The sequence below is a fragment of the Vicugna pacos genome, chromosome 5, assembly GCF_048564905.1.
Source record: "Vicugna pacos chromosome 5, VicPac4, whole genome shotgun sequence".
In the NCBI taxonomy this organism is placed as follows: domain Eukaryota; kingdom Metazoa; phylum Chordata; class Mammalia; order Artiodactyla; family Camelidae; genus Vicugna; species Vicugna pacos.
Genome location: NC_132991.1, coordinates 86,568,740 through 86,595,986, shown reverse-complemented (window position 1 = coordinate 86,595,986; position 27,247 = coordinate 86,568,740). Strand labels below are relative to the sequence as shown.

The following is a 27,247-nucleotide window of genomic DNA, read 5'->3' as shown; positions in this document are numbered from 1 at the left end:
CTAACTTAATAAGCTTTACTTTCCTGCTCGTCCATGAATGCGTCCATTCCTTAAGAGCAGGGATTGTGGCGTATCTGCTGTGACCACTTAACTACTGAGGTCGGGGCGGTGCGCACGCAAGTCTCTCCTTATTGACATAATACGTTGTCAGCAAAAGAACAGTTACGGTAATTAGACGTTTCCAAACTTGAGGCCAGAAAAAGTTCAATTTCAAAGTCAAAGATAATTAAGAAGCTGGAAAACAGACATTGATGCAGGAAAGGAAGGAACGCTCTCTTGCAAATACAGTTTCATCAATTCTCTCTCAAAGTATAAACCTGCAAATGCTTCAACAAGTATTCCCAGAAATGAAAAAAATAACTCAACCTTTGGAGTTCTGAAAGGAGCGGAACAACGTACTTGCTACACTTCACACACTTACGACGTGGCTGTGAGTGAGTAGGGAGTGTGTTAGGCTGATCACTGCTTTACCGGCCCTGACTGATCCCTTTCTCCCACTGTTCCCTGCAGCTGGAATCTTTTCTTCATCCTCTGCTTGTTGAAATCACAGATTTATTTCAAGGTTCAGCTCAAACAGTTCTCTAAGAAGGATTTCCTGACCAGGAACGAATTTGTTCCTTTCAAAACCACTTTCTTACAGTGACGAGCAACTTCTAGGGGAGGGAGGCTGGCACAGCAGAGCTTGGCTCTGGAGGTAGAGATTCAGGCAGTCTTTTAGATCTGTGGCAAGGTGGAGACACGTTTCTTTGCTGTCCCTTTTGGAATGGCATGTTGATTTCTCACTTACCCTTTTGCCTGGGGAGTAGTTCTCTGGGGTCCCAGATTCAAGCAGGAGTCTCCTGTTACAGCTAGCATCTGCTTAAGAAGACACGGAATTGTATCTCCTGCCCCCTGTACAGCCATTAAGGGAGAAAGTCCTAGAATTCCAGTGTTTGATAAAACAGGGAGAAATACAGCTTTTATGTTTATCTCCAAGAATTCTTGCTTTTATTTCATTTTTGACCTTTGTGGAATTCTTTTCATGCCTGCCCAATAAAAGAGGTACTAATTTTATCCTTTTTTTTTAAACATTTTTGTAGTTTCAATTGGGAGGTTTACTCAGAGAAATTACCTTGTGATATAAAGACAGAACTAACACAATTAACTACATCATTAGAATATTATAAAAGTCAGAAGACTGCACTGGGTGAAAAAAACTATCACCAAACTCATGGTAAACCCTAGGAAGTAAAGAATCCCCACTTCAAGTTTTTCTTCTTTTGGAAGGACAGGGGAGAATCAAGAATAGAACAGTGCAGTCTACTTAGATCTAAAGACTCTCCCCTGAGTTCTCAAAACTCACTGCCTTGGTAAAGAGATATTGAAGATACATGGCGATGCTGCCTCTAACTAAAATTCTACCCACTTCTGAACCAACACAGGGAGAGTTTGAGAATTAAAGGCTCCCAGGACTTGGTTTCACTGATGCATTTAATTCTCACGAGATTTAGCGTATCAGCTAAATACAATGGGAAAAGCAACACAGCTCAAGATATTTTCATCTGAACCACTTTACAGACACTACAGATTAGAATAAAATAGCTGTAACAAAACCAGCACCTAGCACGACCGGCACAAAGATATCTGAAAGGAAGCAAGTTAGATTCCTGCCACCTGTCAAGGCATTAATTACATTATCTGTTCCAGAGCTGGAAAGACTTAAGTTCATATAAAGTAATATGATACGGAACAAAGCTCCCAGCACAGTATGATGAAATGAAATCTTTCAATAGACAAACACAGCTTTGGTTGACAGTTTATTAAATGCGCTACATTTGCACCTTATTCTGTGGTTTTTTAAATCTCTCACACATGGGCTTAGTAAAAATGTACTTTATAGAAAACCATCTGCAAAACTAAAATAAAAATGCACATTTTACACACATATTAGATAAACTGCTGAAAACGTTAGGAATTACTTTATTGAAGGTGATCATGAAATATGAGGTGGCTTGATTTTATTAAACCTGACACCAGCCCATGACTTCAGAAATGTTCATGTTGAAATGTGGATGCAAAAATGTCTATTAGCGAAACTGTTTAATAGTGTTTGAGAAACAGGACAAAATAAAGAATTATTTTTCCTTTACAGACAATTTTCTAAATCCAGGCTCTACACCTTCTCTCTCTCTCATTCAGAGAATTAGTTGTGCAGACTGATGAGGCAAAAAATTCCTTAAAAAAAGCAAAACCAAACTAGAGCCTATTTACAAAACATGCAGAGAATGTTAAGTAGGTATGATGGCAGAACTGGTTAAAGGTAAACACAGCCGAGGGGCAGGAGGCACCTCTCTACCTCTGCACATCGAAGTCCTTCCCCCTTTCCCTCTGGGAGAAACACATTTTCAGGGCATGGACCGTAAAACAGCATACAATGCAAAGACAGAAAGAAACGAAGACGTTTGCAAACTCTTTATATTTCCAGCTGTTGAGACAATATTTCTGAGAGCGGAGGTTACCTCTAGCGGCGAAACCAGAGCCAGCTATTAAGCAGCCAGAAGGCTACAGTAATTGAATACATGACCATTTCTCTTTTCGCACGTTCTTTGTTCTCCTCTTCCAGAAGCTGTAGACGTCTATTTAGTTTGATTATCTAAGTGAAAAGCAATGAAAACAAAAAAACAAAATAGGAGCTTTAAGTAATCAGATTTGTATAAAGTAGTTTCATTTGTCAAAAGAATTATTACAAACCTGAGAAGTCTCACTTGGAGCAAAACAAAGAAAGCTACATATAGAAAAAAGTGTTACCCATGACAGTTTAAATTCACCTAAATTTTCTTCTCTTATGAGCTTCTGTCGCTCAACTCTAGTTGTTCATCTTTAACCTGCTTTTCCTGTTTCATGCCCTCTCTGTCCACCTCTCTGAGTTACCGAGATGATCCCACAAACTAACCTGTTAGAGTGGGCCCTGTGATCTGTCACCCAGGCCCTTCAGGACTAAAAGGCTAACCTCCTTACGTGCTAGGAGTGTCAGTGGTTGACCGCACTGTCCTCAGCCTTGGTCCTTACTGTGAGTAGCCCTGCACTGAACACTGAACAACTGCCTGGCCCGAGTTCATGCTCCCTTATGAAGGCAACATGCATCCAATGACCGGTTTGTGATGGGCTTAAGGGCGCAGGCTCCTTGCTCCAACTCTGAGGGGTCATCCCAGGTTCAGAGCACTTTATGGCTGTACTGGTTTGCTTAAAATGTTAAGATTCTTTGTTACTGGCTAGAATTACATCAATCTATTTTGGTAATACTGTTTTATGCTGATCAAAACATGCAAATACTGGTTTAATATATCTTTAATCAAAATGGGGAAGTCAATTTTGGTTTAATAAATAGTTTGATAAATACAATATTTTCATTCATGGGTTCCACTGGAGGGAAAATGATAAAATGTTAGGAAACACCACTTTAGGTATTACCTGAATGTAATTTAGGGTTATACATATATTCGGTACACTAAATACCTGTCGTCTTAATGAAGCTGCATCTACAACAGTCATGTCATCTGAAGTTCCTTCAATTGTGGAGTCTATATTTGAAATGCCATACCTAGCAATAAGAAATAAAAATACAATTTAAGATTAGAATAGAACTGTAAGCACCTGGTAAGCCACGGACTGTACTGTGTATTGCACAGAGAACTATTCAAAAGACTGGTATTACCAGTACGTATTACTAAAATGTTTACCAATCTAAATGGGTAAACACAGGAAAGAAAAGAGCTCAGGATAACAACTATCTACAATACTGAGAAAATGTCTTTGAAAGTTTGAGAATGAGCAGAAAGTCTCAGTAAAGATATCAATGGGAGACACTTTCCAACTCAAAGGGACTGGCACTGTTTAAAAGGATGCCTGGCTGAAAAGGTCTGAGAGCTGCTATTCCAGGACGTTAACGATACACAGTTCTTGCACCAACTGGTGTCCACGCATGGTCCCTCAGAAGTCCCTGCTCAGACTCATTGGCAGGAACACAAAGTAAACGAACTCTAGCTAAGAAAGTAAGACTGATCATTTTTAATCTCGCCTCCTCTTCTCACTGCCTCTTCTCTTGCCATTTCTACTCTTTACTTCTTATTTCCAATTATTTACTCTCTAGTATGTCTCCACAGAAGCAATTATAAAATCACCTGAACACATTTTGTCCCCACATTCAGATCCAGAACTGGCTCAATAATAATCAAGAGGCTGTGTATAAAACAATATTGGAAAGCCACTAAGACAAAATCTAGAGAAAACATTAAAAAGTACTTCTTGTTCAAATGCAGTTACTTCTAAAAGGGCACTGACTTTTAAATGAATGACAATAAACTTCTGAGAAACAAATACACACAAATGCTATTCTTCTCTGCCCAGGTTTCCACTTTAAAAATATATTTTAATTAGCATCTTTACTGAGATACAATTTGCATACAACTCACCTCACATGTTTATATCCTCACTACTTTAACCCTACATGGTTATTTCAGTAAAATGGCATATTAACTTGCCTGAATGACCAGATTATAAATAAACTGAATTAAAAAGTTACTTCTACGTAATCTACAGAGCTGTCACATAGATCGTGTATCCCTAGTACTTCAAGCAAGTCCCCATTTCAAAAGCACATGATCACACAAAGGTGTATGAAGAGAATGACACTTTTCATCCAGACGTATTGAAAATAAGTATATTCAGAAAATCTTGTTTCAAATGCCTTGGAAAATAATTCAAAAACACTTTAATAAATAAGTTACGTGAAATGGAATTTTTACCATTATAATCACTCAGTATCATCATTCTGAACGCTGATGGTAACTATGCAGGTTGCAGTGTCAATGATACCTCACGTCTTCTGACTCGACAGATAACTAGGACAATCTCTAAACGTTTCTTTTACGGCCAAATCAACTTGAACTTGCTTTCTCATTATCTGCCTCTTTCTTTATGGGAATAGAACAGATATACTGCAATACTGAGAGGATCTGCATCAAATAGAGAAGTGACTATTGAGTTAGTAGGTGCTGGAACTACAGATTTACAAACATCTGAGTTAATTACTCCTTTGAACATTAAACAGAATTATTGAAGGAGTGGAAAAAATAAGGGTTGAAGATTTTTCTTCTCCACATTTTATCCTCAAAATAAAACCTTTCTATTTCTTTGAGGTCACACATGAGATGATTAGGGGGAAAAATCAAACAACAGAAGCAACTGCTTCAAAGGTAAAGGGACGTGGGATGAACACAGAGAATGAAGTATAACTGAAAGGGACTTCTTACAGTTTAGATTCTAAACTAAGGTTTTAAACATCTGTAAAGGAAATCTTCATTGGCAAAAAAATCTAAGGATATGGCAAAACACTTAACTGTGTAATTCAACTTAAAACAGACGTGTTTTAAACTAAAACTTGTACCTAGCAAAACTAGAAACTCTAAGAAATTCTAAGTCAGATTACTAGCTGAAAATACTTTCACAGAAAATAAAAGATTACAAACTTATGAGAAATGTACAAGGAAAAACTCACAGTGGACTGAATTAATACTGTAAAAAGAAACAAGTCAGCAGAGTGGTTAAGGGACCATGAAGGACGCATTTTCCATTCGCTAACCTGAACTTAGTATTAATGAGAAACTGACGTTTCCGTCTCCTCTTCCTAAAAATGAATGTGCCAGCTTCTCATCGTATAAACACTGCTGCCAGTTTTAAATCTACTGCTACGGATAACACGTTTCTGCTTAAAATAAAATTGGCTCTGAAAAAAAAAATCACAGTAATGGCATCTGTGAATACCAACCAGTTTTTTTTGTACTCTAGAAGCTGGGAAATGAGGATTTTGGCACTTGAGAACTTGAAGTATTTGTGTGTACCATCCTGTTTGTCCTTATGTGTGACAGGAAGAAATAACCACTCATGCTAAGCACATCTGAGAGTATGAAAGGGGAAAAATTTAAGAGAGAAAAGCTTAACCAAGAGATGACAAAAGTTCTTAAAACTAAATTCCCTTTCTAAACATTTACCTTCCTGGATGGTCAATGCTGACTTCCCCCAATTTAGGATGTTTTATAGACACATTTATCTACACACTGAAAGTGACACTGTCGACAATTAACAACTAAAAATAAAATGCTGGACAGAACTCCCGGCAACAATTAATGCTTGTCCAACAAGATGTAAGATTATTTCTTCTGTGTTTTAAACATGATCTTCCAGAAGCTATTACAATTGTATTTAAGAACAGTATCCCAGATGTTCACGTGACACAGTATCAGAACTACTGAGTTTTTTTCTTTAGACTCTGGTGGCCAGATGTCATGAATGGTTAGACTCACTGTTCTCAGATAAAAGCAGAATGTACTCAGACAGAAAAGCTGCAGAAATTCAAGCTGTAATATAAATGCATGGCTCCTACATGCATTATGTCCTACAAAATACATATTCAGTCAACTATTCACCCTGGTAATTACAAAGTCTCAAAATTTACCTGACGTTGTCATGATGGGGATTAGAAGTGGCGGCAGCAGACCCACCGCGCAACACAGGTCTAAGGCAGGTTTTGGCGGGAGAAGGCACAAGACAGGATCAGGAAAGAGTGGTAATGAAACAAAAGCAAAAACAAGACAAATAAATGTCAAATAGGATTATATTGTATGTTTTGATACAATACAATATATTTCAAATACTTTAAATATCTTTGTCTCTCCTTCATTTTATGATTTTCATAAATTAAATATTTTCAATGGGTTAAAAAACACAGGGAATCTGCATTTATGTAGCAAAATAACATCAACATATAAAATAATTTTGGGGGGGTTATCATATATTAATCTATGAAATTCAAGCCAGAGGACAACTGGTTTAAAAAGTATAATTTCTCTCTTCTAGTCAGCAAAACATCACCAACAACTTGAGAAGCATGTGAAGAACCGGTTAGTAGCACCTGCATGATCATGGTTGCTCATCTGGTATCAACAGCTCTACCTTGAACACTAAAAATTTCAAGTGACTCCCATTTCCCACAATTCCTTGCCTCCCGCCTCATGAATTTTGCTGAGTGTCTGGTATCTCAATGTAGGTGTGTCTCATTCAAACCCTCAGCTCTCAAGAGCAAGCTCAGTTCCAGAGCTGAGGAGATGGGGGACATGTTCGGAGCACATACTGCAGCACATCACAGGAAATGCAATCAGACACTTGAGTCCGATGCTGAGAGACAACCAGGAGTGACACACAGGGCTGCTGGAAATGAAGACTGGGCGCACTGGAAAACTTCGTGGGGATTTTCACTGAGTACATACTTGGTTTCTAGAGGACAACTGGTTCTCTACCTAGGTAAGCAGTCACCTTGCCAATAAATAGTACTTATTTTTTAATTAGAAACAAAAGCTCTGTGTGATCACTGGTCAATTCTCCAAAAAGTAATTGGCAATGTTTACTAACCAGAGAAAGGAGGCTGAGGTACAGAATCCATATTAGGATTTTAAAAATTATTACATTCTATTTTGAATGTCTCATTCTCTATGGACTGATCAGGTTTTGCCTGAATTTAAGTATCAAGACAATTCTTACAGTAAACACTGAATACCAAATGCACTAGTTTTTGTCTGTAAGGGGGTACAGTTATAGAATTTTGGTTACAATACTAATTGCTATTTTCTGTCAAGTCAATTTATACAAGAAAATTTTAATGTTTAGCTTGTATGTTTCCTCAGTGCACTACTGTACTTAAATTTCTGGAGCCTGAGGATAAGAGATTCAGAGACTTTTGAGGGAGCTATGTTGGACTTCTAATTTGTTGGCTGAAGTACAGTGAGAAATCACATGTGCTTGAGACAGGTTTTAAAGTCATTCCATCCTACTAATTAATTTATTCTGTGACATTAGGAAAACTTACTTAACTACAATCCTACATCACACTAAACTGAAAAAGGTTAACTAAATGAAGCCACAGCTGTATACTACCTAACGCTTAAAAAAAAAAAAAACAAATGCTCAAAAGGATCCACCATATTCAACATATTCCACCACAGAGATCTCCCTTTTACAATGCAGAGCCAGAAAATAATACAGTTACCTTTCACAACGTATTTCATTTTGTCTTCTCACACTGGCAATTGACACACATAATATAAAAGTAAATTAGACAGGTATTTGGCAAAGTTAGAAACTTCATTCAAGTACCACTTTCTACCATTAAGTATGAGTTAATACATTAAAAAATCTTCTTAAGTTTGATATGTTTAACAATATGTTTTGTAATTAAAGTGGCAAAGGGAATGAGATCCAAGGCCCTCCAAGTCCCAGCAGTAACTTGTATACTGACTTTTTGTGTAAATAAAGGGTCTGCCTTAGTAGAAGAGGTTTCTTTGCTTAAAAAATGGAAACCACTACAGTAAATGAACAGTTTGGGGCACCAGGAATTATACACATTTAAAGAAACGACACATTACAAATAACAAACACTGATTCAACTGCAACTTTGTATTTCAACAACTTGTAAGTAATATGCTTATATGGATACTTGCAAAAAATATAAATTATTTACACAACAGTTTCTTATTCTGTTCAAAGCTAATACAGTCTGCTAATGAAATACTCAAGCCCCTTCTAAAAATAAAATTTAAGCACATTAAGCATGACTAATCTGTCAATATTTAAATAATGTTCTTATATAGGAACTAAGTTACTTTTAAAAAATATTAATATTTTGCTTTGGACAATGAGATACGGAGCTCCAGCAGGTGTCAGAAGACGTGGGCATTTCATAACTAGCTAAGGACTAAACAGTATTTTAAATCCACAGGACACGGCTGGTGCTTGTCCCAGGTGTTGGTAAATTTTTGATACATCAGTTTTCCAAATGCACAGCACTGACCTATATAAATGATCTTTTCTAATAAATACCTAGGATTTAACTTTATTTTCATGTTGAACTTGGTTTTAGATCACGTAAGTTCTCACACGATGAGAAAACAAAAATATAATACATAAACCTTTCAACAGTGTCTGTCAAAGTATAAACTAAAAATAGTTCTTACGTTGAGCACCTGTGAATCTGCATTATTTTATGACAACAAAACAGGCATTAAGGTTTTCTCTTTCTTTATGCCAAATAATTCTAACTTAATTATACCTAATCCGATGGCATAAACCAAAGATAAGATACTGCATTAGCATAAGAGCCACGAGTAAAAAATAGAAAGGAAAAAATAATGTACAGAGCAAGGAACATAAAAGCACTTAAAGCTTTATAATCATGCAAGAAGAACATTATCCAAATTTCACATTCCTACTTCTTGTATCAGATAAGTCATGAGAGACAGTTCTCATGGTACAAATAAAAACCAATTTGGCACCTACAATCTAATTAAATCCTGTTCAACACTTAGATCATAAGAGATTTAAATGCAATAGAGAAAAAAAAAACATTTCAAAAATGAAAGCATCCAAAAAGACTAATGAGAATCTGATCCTCCAGGTGCCAAGATGTGTATCCAGGAGCAAAGAATTATTAAACAACTAATTCATGAATTATTAAAAATCTCACTTAAGTGAATAAAATAATTCCTTCCCAGAAAAGGGATTTTAAAGTTATCAATGTATTACAATTTTTAAAAATCACTTAAAGCTCAAAATAGTTTTTTTGTAAAGTAAATTTTACATTAGTAAGATTTCTGATTTTGTACTTTTGAACTTGAGGCAAAATTTTTCCTTTATGGAGAAAAAAAATCCAACTGTTTTTACAAGTTCCATATACTGGACTGACCTGTGTATGTGTGGGAGGAGGGGATAAATAATTTTCATGCACTGGGGCTTTGTCATTGAGCTATTATTTAATCTATACAGGGTTTATAAATACCTTTCTCATTCAGCTATTTTCACTGTAATAGGATTTGATATGATATAATTTGACCTGATAATCCGGTCTCTTTTAAGGCTCTATTATAATTAAAAAGTTAAAGAGGATACCTGGTGAAGAATAAATCTATTCTAAGGAGGCAGGAGAAAACAGTCCTTTGGAAATATTAGTCAAGTGGCAGGTACTTCATATTCAATACCATTTTAAGGGTCTCCTGCAACACTAAAAAAACAATTTGAGGCCATTATCCCAATATCTTAAATAAAGACAGGCGAGGAGGGAAGAGTCCTCACGAGAATCCAGAAAACTGGGTAATATTACTATTACCCGTTCTTTTTTTCAATAGATGAAGAAAATGAGGCCCAGAGAAGCTTAGCAACTTGTCCAAGGCTGTGGTGCAGCCAGCTCTCCAGTGGGCTGGATCAAGACTGAATCTGATTCCCTGAATCCATTTTTTCCTTCTAAACCATGCTGCTTCTTACAGGCTCCAAATATTCTGAGACAGTCCTTGAAGCTCCAAAGAGCACAAGAGGGACCCCAAACCCTTGGGGAGGGGGAGATATATACACACACCTGCACATGAATACATGTACATGTAATCCCCCCGCCATGAGCTTCTCTTTCATGCTCTTTGGTGCAGCTGTAAGTCCGTGGGCCCACAAGAACACCACTAGAACTCAACAGAGCAGCTGGACAAACACTTATCAAATATGGTCAGACACCTAGGGCTCGTGTGAGGCTCAAAAGCACTTAAGAAGAAAAAGTTTGTTCACAGCAAGCCATCAGACATATCGGTTCCTAAGGTAAGAGACAAGGTTTTCTGGAAGGACCAGCTTAATTTATTGGGAATTCTTCAACATGCAAAAATTAACAATCTTAGAAAATGATCATGAAAATTCACTGACACAGAATCACTAGATAAAATGTCTGTAGTTGCAATGTAACTAATTGCATCTTTTCTACATTATGCCAAAAAAAGCTCCCAAATTTCATTTTTTTAAAAATACTAGTAATGAAGCAAGGATAATAAAGTATTTGAAATAATGGCAAAAAATTTATTTGTATGAACAAATCTAAGAATACTACTACTGATTTTACTTTGAGATACTCGTAAGTCAAACAAGCTGCCAATACTGAAAAAAATCAGTATTAAAAAAAAAGACAGTAACACCTGGGATTTTCAACGCAGGGCTAGAAATCCCTAGCTGAGAGGAAAAAAATGTCCTGGCAGCTACACTGACATCATCCTCTCAGATTTGCTTCTTTAATCCAAACACATTCGTATCATAAATGATTAAATCAGAAGACTTTTTGCAGAAAATCAGTACAATTCAGTCCAGTATCCCACACTGAAACCCTCAGCATAACCCAAAATGAAATCAAGTACTTAGAACAAGTCAACAAAGCCTGTGAAAGAAATCATTGCACTGCTCATGTACAGTTATTATTAACTGAATCCTTTCCCTGGCTGAAGAGAAGCTAACAGAACCTTGTGAAATGTGAATTTTGGACAATAATTTCAAATTAAAAGAAAGCAAAGCAAGCTGTTTAAAACCACTGGATCTTAGAAAGAGACAAAAGTGCAAACAGAAAAGGAAAACACCACAGTCCACTAACAAGGGGCCAAAAAATATGCAATAAAGCTGCAAGAATCACTGACGGCCAATCACCTGCGATTTTCATCCAGCACATCCAAGATCTGCTGGTAAGCCCTACGAGTAGAAGACTGGATAAGCGACAAAATGCCACGGGCAGAGGAAAGATTAGCTCCATCTTCAGGTAACATACGGGGAGGACAAACCCGAACCTGTTGTGGCGATGGTGTCACACTGTTTACAGAAGCACAGCAAATGAAGAGAAAAACACTCGAGTCAGACTTCTATAAAACTTCAGCTGAGCAGTTTCCCCAAACACTCATATTTAAAGAATTATCTGAGTTTTCTTGCCCATTTTTCCCACCCTTCATTTTCCCCTAAAAAAGTCAAACCAAAGTTAATAAACATATTAAATTGTTAAACAAACAAACAAAAAAAAGACGACCATGCAGCATCTGTAATGGTGTAGCTTTAAACATCAGATTAAACACACTGAATATGAACGAAGAACTTGAAGAGGGGAGAGAACTACAGCAAAGAGCATATTCAACCCCCAGCTCTGGAGATGCAGCGCTCTTCATTTAGCGTGAGGATTCCAGTTCAGCACACCAAACCTCTAACAAGCACCACTGCACTGCAGCTTACGGGTGCCCGGAAGAGTAAGAGAACTCTGGTACACAGGTGCCAAAGTTCACATGCGTGAATCGGAAGTGATTCCATGAAAATGTCATTTCAAACACTTCACAAACACAATGAAGTAATCTGAGTTTACGACGACTAAATTTAAAGACGAATTAAAGTTTCAGAAAGCTAACGAAAGCATTTTGATTACTGAGTTATATTAAAGCATGGGCTTTCTAACTCAAGGACTAAAACATGAAACTACTCCCAATTCTGTGAATACAATGAAAAGGCGAGGATACTTCTTAAATTATTCAGATGGATGTTAAACCATTTTGGGGTTTCTCAATGACAGTAATCTTAGTAATTCTTTCACATGAGCTGAGATTCATGTCTTTGGCACCACTGACAGTGCCTCCAAAAAGCTGAACACACTTGAATAAAGCAATTTTACAGCTCTAACCTCAAACTCTTACTTTTAGTACAGTCAGAGATCTGTTTGATATTAGAGCGTGACCAGCCACACAAGGTGTTGATATATGGACTTGGCATCTGGTTTGTTACAGGAAGAGGACTATGGGACGTGTGCTCAGTAACTTGCCTCAGTGTCAGGGAAACACACCTCACACTAAACCTCATCCTTGGTATTATGTCCAGAACAATGAAAGTGGAGCAGACAGCGAACAACTGAAAAGATAAACTCTTTAATTTCAATTTGTATAATCTTTCCTAACTTAACATGTATTTGTTTGGAAATCATAAAATAAGTGGGATAATGTTTGAAAGGATAGCTGTCATCTAATATTATTCCAGGAGTCCCAGAATATAACAACAAAATCTTCTCCACAATCTTGTCAACAACTCTGAATGTCTTGATGATCCCAAAGCAAGAAGTACAATAAATATGAAAACCATGTTTTCGAACGACTATTTAAAAGAGAAAGATCTAAGCCAAATCTTGGCATACTGAGAAATTAATCTGTCAGGGCTGACTCACCATAGGAATTAGGCCTAATGGTGTCAAGATAAAAGCAAATTTTCAGACGCAGGCTTCATGGATGGTTACCCTAAATGTCTGTCCAGAGACTAAGAATCTCCTGGCATGCATCCCTATCTATCTATCTGTCTGTCTGTCTATCTATCTATCTATCTATCTTATCAACATCAATACACATAGCTTATCAACTGGCCCATGTACTTGGCAAAGCCCACACTAGGTAGCCAAGAAGAGTAAAAGAATCAGTTCATCTGGGACTCAAAGTCTAAGTACTGGCCTTGCACTCAGAATTCTCTCTAGGCAGCACAAGAAAACTCTGAAGCTGTTGTTCTTTGTGAGAAAGCAGACTGAATTCATGTTAGAAAAGTGTCACCAGAGGTAGGAATAAAACGGCTCGTTCTGCGTCAACATAAACAGGCAATCCATCTCTCACTCTTGACAGCGGTGCCAACAAACCTGGCTAATTTACTTCAGCAAGCTTTAAAAGACTAATCAGTAGAGTATCTATTGATATAATTAATTAAACTTTTTGTCTTCCTATTTTAGGGCTTAAATTGAAAACTTCACATATTTTGTATTTACAAAGATGCTAAAGTCTGTAATGATCAATATTTAGAATTATAATCTTTGAGCACCAATGTCGGCAAACTGAACCAAAGTCCACGAAAAAAGTTTAACGGATTTTTGCCCTATAAATTTAAAAGGAAAGAAAGCCTCCTTTGCTAGAATTCACTTTGTCAGAAATAAGCATTAGGAATTAAGTTCTAAAAGTACAAGTACTTCCTGTCCATACAAAGGAAATCAGGTCGTCACACACAAACTACTTTCAGATTAACTGCTAAGAATTCTTCAGATGGAATGTGCAGTAAACTGAGTTTTAAAAACAATCTATAAGACCACTTTCAATTCTAAGATTCTATAATCATATAAAATTGGAGTATGTTAATATATGACATAAACCCTACATGGTCCTCAATTGTAGCTTAAGAAGAAAAAAATTTATGTAGAAAGATAAAAGTTAAATTAAGTCTTCATCAATACTAGCAAAGATTATTTCATCAAAGACTAGCATCAAAAACATATTTGGGTTTTGGGTTGTTTCTCAAAAGAAATTAAAGTTTCAAAGATTAGTAAGAAATTTAACTTTTCATTAATTTATATGGCAATCTTTCATAAATAGCAAAAACAGAGTAGGAAGTATTTTATACACTGATGACCACTTTGGGCAGCATATGTATAGATTAAATGCCCTTGACCTTTAATATTTATTTCTATCTATAGGTAAGTTGAATGATTAAATCATAAGATAACCATGGTTACCCTAATTAGAAGAAATACTCTAGCAATTCTTTCCTTTTCAAAGCTTTAAGCAGTCTTGAAAATATTTTTTACAAACAAACAAATTTAAGAACAAAAAAGAATAAACCCAATTTTGGCAATCAGTCTGCTGCTGGCTGAGATGCCCAGCACGGCATCAACTGTGGTGGGAAATAGGGTTTTTAGAGCTGAGTCTCATCTCTGTCCACTCATCCACCCAACCAAAGTGGAATGAATTTTTGTTTTTTGTTTGACATATGAACTATTATGAAAAATAAAAAAGTAAACATATTGCAAAGGCACTGAGATTATTTAAGCAAACATTATAATATTAGTAATTAAATAAAAATGCATGTTGATAAATTGATACTAGTAATGTTACAAAACATCAAAAACTCAATTTTACCTTTTTCTTTTATAAAAGATTAGGACACTTGGAAGAAAAGCACTTATGTTTACCATGTTATTTCATTAGCAACAGCTCTCTCTCATGCTTACATGAAATCTTACTGAATGAGCGTTGAGTAAACAACACTAGCCAACGTGAGAACTCAAATTTAAATGAAAATTTACTCGGCATAACTATGTCATTATTACAACGTAAGTGCAGATTTAAACACCTCTTTCCCTATGGGTTTTCATAGGAATAGTGTTTCTCAAACTGTGAGGATAATCTCTTTGGTAAGGCTCCAGCCTTTTCCAAAAATACAGTAAAGGTCAAACAGTAAAAAAGTGGACAAAAAATTTTCACTGAAACACAAGTTTTGTACCATTTCTCTTGAAATTTTAAATAGAAAGCTTTCATTTGTTGCCACAAAGGCCATTCGCTAGTTCTCAGAAGCATAAAAAGAGAATCAGAGTAAGAGAAAAATCATTGGTTGCCAGACTGACTCCTGTGGCGTAAGAACTCCACTGGCTGCTCAATTCCTACACTGCTCGCCAAAGTGCCCCACCCACCTCGAGGGGCCAGTCACTCCTACACCTCATTTTATCACACTTACAGAAACAGTGGGTTTAATGATCTCAAAATATAATCTTCCAAAGCTTAATTTTAATCTATGGAATTAAAAAAAAAACTTAAATGATAAACTACACTTAAGACTCCTTCCTCGTTCATTCTGGGTCATAATAAACAAGAAAAGATAACATGCTAAAATTTTTAAAAAGTCGGGGATCACTGCACCTGGTTCAACTGAATCTACCGAGGACTAGTATGCCAACCAAAGCAAAATGAAGAAAATGGAAAAGGAAGTTTGGTCCTTATGTGTAAATCATTCCATCTTGCTTTCACCATTATACCCCAGATCATACATAACTTCCTTAGTCAGTCTGGTTATTTTTTTTTCTTAACAAAATGTGTGATGACAGCTTGAGAAATCCTGAAACAGAGGTACTAAAAGCCAAACAGTAAGAGAATTAGGGCATTATATGCCAGTTACCTGGTGAAACATTAGTACAACATAAGCCTGCAAAATTAAAACTCCTACTTGTGAAAAGCAGAGCAGATAAAATCTTACGTGTACTCCGGTGCAGAAATCGGTGCCTGGAACCTTGAAATTTTATTTCTCGGGGCAGAATCTGATCTGTGCCACCTTAAATAATAATTATGCTTCTTTAACATATTCAGCTTTTATAACACAAAGAAAAAGCTAAATAGGAACGATTCTACTAGTCAATCATTTTGTGTCAGTAGCTGACAATAATTCTGTTGTCTCTTGAAAGTGATTAAGAAAACAAAGGCCAGTGCTTCTGCTCCGATACCCACATGCACCTCTATTCTTAAAGCCCAGGAATAAAATATGTGGAGGCAGACAGAGGTTCATGCACAATGTCACACAATTAATCTCAAATAACAAAGAAAAGACTGAAGTAGGTAAAGACAGGAAGAGTCTACAAATTACTCTGGTAGAGGCAAAATAAAGTTGCATTGTATTAATAGTTTCTTCCTTAACACATTACCAACATTATATATAATTTGCTCATTATGTAAAAATTTTAAGGTTAATTAAATGTAGACTCTTAAAGATGAATACAATCATGTTATTAAGACAATGGAAAAGAAAGTGAAAGGTTACATTATTAATAAAAAGATGGTTAAGTATCTTACCGTGACATGGTAAGATACATAACTACTAACACAAAAAGTATGGTAAAGTAATGTAAGCATTTCACTGTGAAAAGGTATAGTTAAATATTCATGATATTTTTACTAACAAAAATTAAAACGTGATACTGTTTTATTAAACAACTAGAAAATGACATTAAAGCAACTTAAAGAAAAATCAAATACTAGTTACCTTTGTTAATCTTTTCTGTTATGAGGAACTTACATTATTGGTAACTGCTTAAGTATCTATGAACTAATCATTTACTCTCTACTTCCCTGGGCTGCTTTTCATACATGACAGAGCTGTTTCCCTTCTCTTCAACTGAACTCAGCTCTCAGTAACATACACTTTGTGAGGAAAAAGCAAAACTGAGGCTATAGTAAAACAGCCCTGGTTTTTATTTCACTATTGGTAAATTTCAAAGTAAGTAAGGCCCTAAATAAACTATATATTTCTATAATAGAAGAGTTTTAGTTGCCTTAAAAAAATTACAAATCGAAAGAAACGAAAGCCCTTAGGTGTATGTTTAATCACTCTGAGAGGGGAACTAAATATCAAGGAGCTACCTTTATCATAAACTATGCAGCCTTTTCACCACTTGTGTGATATATTTGGAAATATCCATGGGCCAGCTGATATCACTGCCAGCCAGGTACCTCCAGGAAACGTATCATTATCATTAAAAAATTCATATTAATAATGGTTGAACCTTTCAGATGTGCCTTCCCTGAGGAGATATATATTCTTTTAAAGTTACTATATCCCTATATAACTCTTCAGAGTAACTGTAACTACTTTAGGAGACGTTTCTAGATTCCCCAAGAAATCAGAGCAGTTGACAGTTCTTTGCATCTAACACAAAAAAAGACCCCATCCCCATCAAAGCCCCTTCTGCATCTCTATACTCTTTAGTCAAGTCCAAATTAGAACTTGATGTGGTTTAACATAAATGGCTTAACTGTATTGTGCTTAAGTTACTTTGTATATACATTTAAACATTTTGCTTTTATCTAGATTTGTAAGCTTTGTGAGGGACGTACCTTCTTCTGATTCTCTGGAAATTCCCAGAGAAGCTAACATGATGCTTGATATCAAATATGGTTCATGATAAATGAGCTCGTGAAAAGTGACTGAAAACTTAATAAGGAGAAACGTTCATTTACATAAACAATCTAAACCATCTATTTAAAAAGTTACAATCACCAATGGCTTTGAGACTTAAAATTCTGACTGTTTTAAAAGGGGTATTTTATTATTAAAGACCCATTAATTTTAATAAAACAACAAAAAGCACTTGCCCAATTTAAAATATCTTATAGTGGGGTAGCTTTAAGATCAGGGTATGATAATATAACCAAATGAGAAAGAAAGGTTTACACAAACAGTCCTTTAAACAACGTACTTAACTTTTCGGAAAATGAAAGGCATCTAAGAATTCAATGACTCAGTAGGCAGAGAGCTGAAAACTAATCCTGTTCACACGAGTCATTAGAAGCAGAGCTGCAGAGGGCTAGATGTTTGACAATCGTATGACAAATTGAGTAACTTGAAAATAAGTATGTTTCCTTAATAAAGTCTCTTCCTTTTTTTCCCCCAACCTACATGTTAGATAAACACTTTTGAAGGCTGCACAGAACTGAGCATTTACATTTATCAATTTTTCTTAAGCATATTTTAAAGGAGGTCCTTTAAAATAAGCAAGTCATACTTACAGAAGACTACCATACACACAGAAGAGGATAACAGTACTGAAAAATTCTCACAGCTAACAAAATGGTCAGATTTTAAGGCCATGTAGAGTGTAAAATAAAAAACTGATGTAAATGTTATTCATAATGTAAATTATTTTTTTCTTTAGTTTCTTAGGCATAAAACATATACACATTTCCTCCTTTTTCTGAATATTCGGGGATTAAAAAAAGACTTAAATTATTTAGAAAAGGATGTGACAGACAGTATGTGGAGAAAACTTATGAAGGAGACACAACACTTAGTGGTTCTACTCACATGGAGTCAGTTCTGACCAGCTGTCCGTTTTGGCGAACAGCATTTTCACTCATAGAGCGCTCTCTTTTTAGCCTGCCAACTGCACGGATCTGCTAGGCACAAAGAAAGGGAAAGGAAGAGAAAATATTCTTAGTAGCCTAGTAGCTGCTTAGCATCAGAAGAATCTTAATCCAAGGCTATTCACAAAATTTAAAAAGAACATAACCAGGAATTGCCGCCAGGTATGCATATTAGACATGTTTTAAAAACCCTACTTAGTATAGTGCAGATAAATTTACAAATGCTATCTTCTTCAAGAAAAAAATTAATTTCAGTTTAAGTATTAATCTTACTTGGTACAATTATTGATATTTCTATTACAATTTATACTATACACTTATATTATTTAAGAACAATTTACAACAGTTTTTAAAGACACACATACTACAGGAATAAACGTTCCTGGCTTCTGAGTTTAAAAACAAATTCAGAAGGTTGGATATTTGCTAACTAGACAGAAAAAAGTCTTAACTAGCTTAAAGGTCTTGGCATTCTAGAAACAGCCACAATCTTCCATCTCACATGCTCTTCTCAGAAAAATGTTATCATTGACCTCTTTCCATTAAGAGATGGAATCTATGCTTCCTTCCCTCGAAATTGGGTGGGTGATCCCTCCTGCAGATGATGCAATGTGACTTCTGATGTTAGGTCATGAACAATAAGGCTTCTGCCTTTCCCCTTTCTCCCGGGGGGAGCTATTTGTGTTTGGAACAATGACACCACTGGAACCCCTTTTTGGTCGGGGGAGGTAGGTCTAGCGTCACAGTCTCTTCTTCCTCATTCACACTGCCTAAGAACACGGAGAACTGTCATGATTTGGGCATCTCAGCATATGCTGTACAATGATTACGACAGAGTACAGGATTTGGGGGAATCTCACTTGAGTATTCTGAGTAGCATCGGAATGAATCACCCATGTTATCAGCACTCAGGGCCTTATTTCAACCCATTTCCTAGAAGCTACTAGATCTAATTCTTCCCCTTTTCTCCTCTGCTCATGAGCTGATTGCCTCTTAAGGGCCACGTGATCCTTCTACGGACTGAAACACAGATCATCTTTGCTTTCTTCGTATCAGGCAGAACCCTCACTCCAAGACAATATTATTCACAGCTCTTACAGTCTTCCCCCCACCCATACCACTGTGAAGAAACTGTCTCACTGCATAGTGTCTTACACAAAAGCTCAAAAAATGTCTGATAAATAAATATAATTCTGCAAGTACCTTAGTGTCTTTTCATTATGTGAATACTCAAATTTAGTACTTTTCACCAAGTAAATACCTAGAATGTCTACACTGGCATCTATGAGTGGATTATCTCAGTCACTCCAGCAGAAACTTCCAACCTAAGAAAAGGCTGTACCTAGTGCTAGGAGACTGCACTCCCCTAGGATACACGGGTGATTTACCCTCTTAGGAAAGGCATATATGACAAATGAAAGGCAGTCTCATTATCAGTAAAAACATATCTTTGCACATTGTCTTGTATTAGCCCCATGACAAAACAGGAATTCACAACTTCTAATGAGTAAGTTGCAACTACAGAAATCACAGAAAAGAAGTTTTACAAGATTGGCTCTGAATCAACAGCAAAGGCAAGATCTGAACTTAGCTAGTAATGTCTCATTAGTCCACATACCGTCACATATAGGCAGTAACAAACTCAGTAGAAACTTTTCAGCAATCGGGGAGGAACAGGTAGTGTTAAGGGAAAAAAGAGCTTTCTTTGCCCTGTTTGCCAGATTGCTTTTATAACAAAGTGATGCATCAGTTTTTTTTCCACGCTAAACTTCCCAAATTGTCCTGTACTGCTTAAAGTGTAACTCCTAGCCATAAAAGCTCTCCTTTCAAGACTACATGAATGTTAATGATTTCCACAGAATTGTCCATTTTCCTGAAATACAATATTTACATTAAAAAAAATAGTACAGTGTCTGATCTGGGGTATCTGTAAGCCAAAATTTATAGTAATCAATGGTCCACGCAGGAGGATTTCATTACATATGGCTAGTAATATGATTTATACAGCCTTTTAACTCCTCTTCAACTTTTGCTTTGTCTATGTTATTTCAGATCCAGTTGATGTTAGAACTCTAGTACTTACTTCCTCATTTTGAGGGGTTGGAAGAGGTCTTTCTAAATCCAGAAAATCTAGTGGTCTTTCACTTAGTGTAAGCACACGAGGTGGTGTTTTTAGTGCCAGAGGTTTAAAGGGAGTTGACTGTATAAGGTCAAGATCTGCTGGTCTTGAAAATGGAATGTCTTCGTTATTTCCTGGGGATAAAAAAATAAAATAAAAAGGAAAAGAGATTTTTAAAAGATACTGCTTTTATTAAAATGTATACCCCCTAGAAATGGCTAAAATTAAAAAGACTAACAGTACCAAATACTGGCAAGGATGTGGAGCAACTGAAACTTTCATGTGTCACTTATGGGAACAAAACAGGGTACAACCATGTCACAAAGACATGTACATGAATATTCATAGCAGCTTTATTCCTAATAGCACCAAAAAGGAAACCATCAACCAACCAGATGGCCATCAACAGGTGAATGTTTAAGTAAATTGTGGTGTATCCACACAGTGGAATATTAAGAGTAAAATGGAATGAACAACTTAGATATAGGCAACAATATGGAAGAATCTCAAGGACATTACACTAAGCAAAAGAAGCCAGCCAATGATATACTTATCATTCCACTCATATGAGGCTCTAGGAAAGACTAATCTAGGCTTTGGTTATAAAAAGGAGATCATGGTTGTCTGGAATTGAGGGGTAGGAACTGAATGAGATGCAACAAAAGGAAATCTATTCTTTTTTTTTTTTTTTAAGCTGGGAGGTAATTAGGTTTATTTATTTAAATGGAGGTACTGGGGATTGAACCCAGTACCTCATGCATGCTAAGTAGGTACTCTACCACTGAGCTATACTCTCCCCCGGAAAAGGAAATCTTTTGAGGATAATGAAAATGTTCTATATCTGGATTGCAGTAGAGGTTACACAGGAGTATACATTTGTCAAAAATGTATACTCATCAGGCTGTACACTTAAAAATTACACACATTTTATGTATATAAATTATACCTCAGTAATTAGTTGAATTATATAAAAATACTGTCTGAAATTTCAGACTATCGTTAATGTATAAAATTTTGAAGAAAATGTAAAGTTGCATTTCCCAGCTCCTTTGCTAAGTATTCTGAAAAACCCAAAAGTTGTCATTAAAATACATAAAACGTAAAATACCTGCTACAACAATTCTCTCTGGAACCTGCATGATCACACTAGCAGTTGAAACGCCTTCTTGGAATCCTTGTTCCAGGTCAGCATTTGGTGGTGCTACCTTTAATTTTTCCGGGACCCTCATTCGCTGACTAATACCTTCGGTATATTCCATTTCATACTGAATTCGACTAATTTCCGCCATTTCAGCAGGAGTAGGAGAAGGAAATGTTGCCCCACTCACTCTGTGGGCAAAAAATAAAGATGGGGTGACTGAGTGTTAAAATGTCAGTTTTCTCTACATAGTGAAGTCAGAAGACAATACCTTATAGAGAGCACATGGAGACTTCTCATTTGTGAGAACCAAACACGCACAAAGGAAAAATAAAAGACTGAAGAAAACGTTTTCCTCAACATAATGCCTTCTCTTAGTAGAAACTGCACCTTGAGGATATTGCTTAGGAGCAAATTTTAAAAATTATTGTATAACCACAACACAAATGCGCACCCACCTACCCTCTCTTCCTCTCTGCATAAATAGATAGGCATGCTGCTGATAACTCAAACATACCTAAAATAAAACTTAAATGGAAATTTCCTAAACAATTATTTGAAGGAAAGCCGCTAAGACTTGATAAAACTGAAATCAGAAATTGCTGTCATGCATGAAAAAATAAAACCTTTTCATGATGAAAATCAGGCTCACAAGTTAAATAATGTTAATTCTAAATTTACTAAAAAAAAGAATAGGCAACTCCCTGAAAATCACAAAACACAAATTAAAACTTCTCTTACTGAATGTACATCTGATGACTTAGAGGAAATGAATACCAAATATAGAATATGCATTAATAAATCCTTAACGGATGCATTCATTTTGAGGGACTGGAAGTTTCATACTATTAATTTGTAATTAATATCATATTTACATGTATGTTTTTAAAAAAACATGACATGCCTTCAAGGGGAAAGACAGTACAAATGACTGAGTAACCTTCTAAATTAGAGAAGGATCCATGCTCCAGGGAAATGCAGTAGAAAGGAAGCTGCCCCAAAATACAAAATGTTGATAAAAGTAAAGGAACATGATGAGCCTATGGAAATCAGCTTTAAAGCCACCATGTCTCAAGCCTATAACACCAGCTCAACTGAATAAAATGTCACTGACCTTCCTAGTGGTGTGTCATTGCTTGTTCTTTTACTCATTTTTAACACAGTAAATACACGTCTATAAATAGCTATTAAAATACTGCTACCCTGTAGTTCAGTTTACTTTACACAACAACTCCCCTACAGATCTGAACTTTTTTGGAGGTGTACATAACAACACGGACACTGCTTTTCCAGCTGTAAAAAAGAAAGAATAAAAATCAGTATTTCAACAATTCATTTCATAAGAAAACTATGAATAAAAGTAAATATCTACTTAAAATTATTTTTGGACTTCAACCAAAACTGATTTTCAAATTTCTCCTCAAAAGAGTTATTCTATACCTCAAAAAACATAAATAATATTTTAAGCATAGTCATTGTTTAATGATTTTGCAAACAGGACAAAGAAAAACTAACCAAATGTATATACAAATGTGAAGTTGGATTACAAGAAAACATTTTGCCATAAAACTCCTCTAATCATTATATCTTGAAAGGGAAAAAAATCCATTTCTTTTTAAAACTATGTACAAATGAAGAAATCACAAAGACAATGTAAAGAGCAGAAGTAAATATATTTGAGGCAGCCTAAAATTTGATGTACAAGTAATAGTTTCTTTAAAAGGAAATAACTTCGAAAGCTGTATCATCCTAAATTTTCAGCAAAGGATATTCTATACAAATAAGGTTAAATAAAAATTAAAGCCAGTATAAGTGTAAGCCATAGCTGGGGTATTTCTTAAATTCCACGTCAGAGATGTATGACACATCTTCAACTCCACCTCGCTGACATGCTTTGGAGAGTTCTTAGAAGTTGCTTAAGGTGCCAAGTCCTGACTACTGGTTAATTCTGACCACTAACTTGCACCGTTTTGTATTTACCAAAATGTGTGACTTTTAAGGATTTGGCATGCAAATGGTTTCAAGATTAAGAAAAAAGAGCCAAAAAAGAAAATTTTTACTCACAAATGTGTACCAACTACTGCTTGCTACTTGGCATTATCTGCGCCTGTGCTTCATATTAAATCCCTTAACTTGCTTCAATTTGCATGTGCTGGATTTAGACCCACTTTTGTCCCTAGGGGAGAAAAACAGGAGCTAACTGAGAAAACAGATAATACCATTATCAGGGATTCATTGCTGGAAATCCTCCAAATGATCAAAGTCACCAAAGATGTACAATCTTACATTAAGAAAGCAGTAAAGTAAATAAAGATAAGAGACAGTCATCATTTCTGGTATAAGTTTAGAAAATGCAGCTGATGAAATACATATATATGTTTAAAAGAACCTTAATACTTATGTGTACACATGAGTGTATATATGCACACACATATTAAGGAGGAACAAATACACTGGCCAAATTTTCATTCAGTATTTCATTTTATATTTACTTAATTTCATTTGTAACTTTCACTCAGTATATGAACCAGTAACACATGCACATGGTACAAAGTACACAAGAACGTACAGAGAAAATAAAGTGCCTCACCAGATCCTATCCTATAACCACCCAGCTCCCCACAGGCCACCTCTCTTATCAACGTCTGTGCATCATTCTAATGAGGTGATCCTACATTGTGTACATGCGTCTGAGGCACAGTAATAGCTTACATTTAGAAATAGAACTGAAGAAAGATATCAAAAGCAGTATGGCCTTGGGACATGAGAAATTTAAATTTTATACACAAATTGCTAGAACATTATCTCCCTGAAATGTACTGTTCTCCACACTCCATTCACTCCATTTCAGCCTTCTTTCCACTAGTACACCCCATGGGACTCAACATTTCATTCGACAGCAACATCTTCTCCTACAAGACTCTCAGTTTGCAAAGTATCACAGACAAATCATAAAGGTGGACACTGAAAAGACATATTCGGGAAAAAGTCAAATTCTTTTGTAGCAAATTCGAGCAACTTAAAAAGTAAATGGAACTTTTCTACTAAGATTTAACATTGTACTGTCCCAATTACTAGGGTTTCTGCTTAAGTAAAATAGGTCAAAAATCTTTTTTTTTATTCCCTCATTAGACCATGGCATTTTTGTAATATATTTTGGCAATAACTAAATTTCTCATTTTGAGTTAAGATATTAATTCCAGAAGTTTTATCACTTAGAGTCTACATGATTCAGTACATGATTCTCTGTAATACAAGTAAGAAGACAAAATCCCTCTCAGAGTCCTAGATGATCTTACATCTCTACTTTCTAAGTCCAGTGGTTCCCACCATCAGTAACTTACCAACTTCATGTTTTTTCCCATTTTCGCACAGTACACTTACTCTTAGCTACACTTAATTTTCCTTTAACTTCACTTTTAAAAAATCTTACATAAATGTATTCTAAAAGGAAACTTTACATCACTACCTTAAACCATGAACTTAATGTACATATGTATAGACATGTAACAAAAACATAACTCTTACCAAAGCCCTCACCTGTAAACCACCTAGAGTCAAGTCACATCTCACCTGCAGAAAATGTCCCCAAACTGGAACACAACGATTCAAATTTGACTTTCTCATTTTCTTTATCAGAACACTGGGATCCAGAGAAGTAGCCCAGGAAGTCACAGAAATAACTTGGGTCAAATTGATTGTGGTTGCCAAGATTTATATAATCCTCCAATTACAAAAACAAAAAATGTCCAACTGTTTGTCACTCACTGTGTGGACCTCGTTCAAGGTTTTCATACAGGTCACCTTGTTTCAATTCTCTTTTCAAGCAACTGTACTTGAAGGATGAGTGTACTAGAAAACCAAGCTGTCGTAATCCAATGTTAATTTTAAAAGAAAAGTCCTTGAAAACTCAGAAAATTACAAAGGAATGAATTCTAAAATAAGGTTATGCATCCACAGAAAACAACTTTCAGCACAAGAAGGCAGGACGGTAAAAGCTAAACTTTGTAATTGTAAAATGAGGCAGCCTATCTGATAGGAAAGGACAGCAAACACAATGTCATTTTGTAAAGAGTAAAACCAATTCACAAGTGTTTGAAACCAAAAAAATTGCAGATCCCACACACAATCTAATTACACGGGAAGAGACTACTAGGTGCAACTAAATCGCTCTAATTCTTTCCGAATCCATTTTCCTTAAGGGCTTTTCCTTTGGGATCTCATTAGCCAATGAAATTGACCCGGAAACAAATGTTTTTCACCTAGGGAGATAAAAACACTTCAGATCCTTCAGGTGAAGTCTCTCAGTGGGGTGAGAGGCCTGTAAACAATTGGCTCTATATTTGGGAACAAGGGCCCCGAGGCTTTCTCATCTTCGGCAACCAAAAGACGGCACACCACTATTGAAAGGGTTCTCCTCCCTCGAGAATGCCCTTTTGCTCTAACGTGATAGGATGCAGCGGGAGAGGGGCTGAGGATTCTTCTACCTTAGACGGGGGACTCGTCCTCAGAAGAAAGTCAGAGGCTCGGCGGAACCGGAATCCGAGCTCTCCTCCAGCTCCCCAGCTCCCCATCTCCTGGAAGGAAACCCTAGGAGTACCTCCCAGCATCCACACCTGCGAGCAAGGATGCTTACACACCTGCCCGACCAGGGGCCTCCCGCGGATGCCTGGGCTTCCAACAAGGCCTTTCTTTTCGAATATGTTGTTTTCCACAAAGTAAAATAACAAAACCAAAAACCAAACAGAAAACTGCTTTTAAAGACGGCAGGCGTCGGGTTCAAGGTCATACTGAAAGTATGGGCCTGGGCTGGGAAGGATGAGGGAAGACGACCAGCCAAACCTCGCTTGAAGCTCTTAGGACGCCCTGAGAGCTTCTCAAGCCTCAAATTACTTTCTAGCTGGAAAAGTCTAAATTCATCGACAAAACGAGACACCGAACTGGAAACGGGGAAGAGATTAATCCAAAAACGTTTGCTGGAGAGTATCCTGCTCTCCCTCGGTTCCACGGACTCTGAGAGGCGGCAACGCCCTGAGGGAGAGGAAGGGCCAAGGTTGAAGGCGAGAGGCCCGGGGGTCGGAGCTCTGGCCTGAACGACACCACCAACGGGCTGGGGCCGCCGCGGGTCCCTCCATCGGCCGGAGGGTCACGGCCGCCGCGCTAGGCCGGGCGGCCGGCTTGAGCCGCGGGTCCCGGGTCGGGAAGACGTCAACACTCACCCCTGGGCCCGCTGGAGGGTCTCCGGCGGGGGCCGCCGCCCGCCGGCTCCCGGGGCGCTCTCAGAGGCCGTTGGCCGAGCGCACAGAGGCGCCCGGGCAAATCACCGGCCGGCGAGGCCCGGAGCGGGCGGGGAGAGACGCGAGCACCTCCGGGACTGGCCCCTTCCGGGAGCCGTAGTTGAGGCAGGTTCGTGGTCATGTG

The 27,247-nt window shown here is 36.9% G+C and overlaps 1 protein-coding gene across 28 annotated transcripts; it reads right to left on the bottom strand.

The window, feature by feature from the left end:
• Positions 1 to 1,943: 1,943 nt before the first annotated feature.
• On the bottom strand, positions 1,944 to 27,238 carry MFF (mitochondrial fission factor). 28 transcript variants are annotated; one of them, XM_072961746.1, is made up of 12 exons: positions 27,046 to 27,216; positions 23,891 to 24,002; positions 22,941 to 23,119; positions 21,797 to 22,017; positions 20,653 to 20,822; positions 18,511 to 18,602; positions 15,913 to 15,987; positions 11,536 to 11,694; positions 8,081 to 8,113; positions 6,494 to 6,553; positions 3,496 to 3,580; positions 1,944 to 2,632 (listed from the first exon to the last, which is right to left on the bottom strand). In XM_072961746.1, the coding sequence occupies exons 3-12, from the start codon at positions 22,976 to 22,978 to the stop codon at positions 2,501 to 2,503; spliced, it is 1,065 nt and encodes a 354-aa protein (XP_072817847.1). In that variant the 5' UTR covers positions 22,979 to 23,119; positions 23,891 to 24,002; positions 27,046 to 27,216; the 3' UTR covers positions 1,944 to 2,500. The 28 variants fall into 28 exon arrangements, with proteins under 28 accessions (XP_072817847.1, XP_072817853.1, XP_072817849.1 ...); XM_072961752.1 differs by having other exon boundaries at positions 23,029 to 23,119; positions 27,046 to 27,215; XM_072961748.1 differs by having other exon boundaries at positions 18,511 to 18,599; positions 27,046 to 27,214.
• Positions 27,239 to 27,247: the final 9 nt, after the last annotated feature.

Coding starts and splice junctions, on each gene's coding strand:
- MFF (XM_031677924.2), bottom strand. CDS start 22,189: ATGTTGAGGAAAACGTTTTCTTCAGTCTTTTATTTTTCCTTTGTGCGT. Junction 15,988..18,510: donor CTGGTCAGAACTGACTCCAT/GTGAGTAGAACC, acceptor TTATTATTTAAG/GTGGCACAGATCAGATTCTG. Junction 2,633..3,495: donor CAGCTTCATTAAGACGACAG/GTATTTAGTGTA, acceptor CTTTTCACTTAG/ATAATCAAACTAAATAGACG.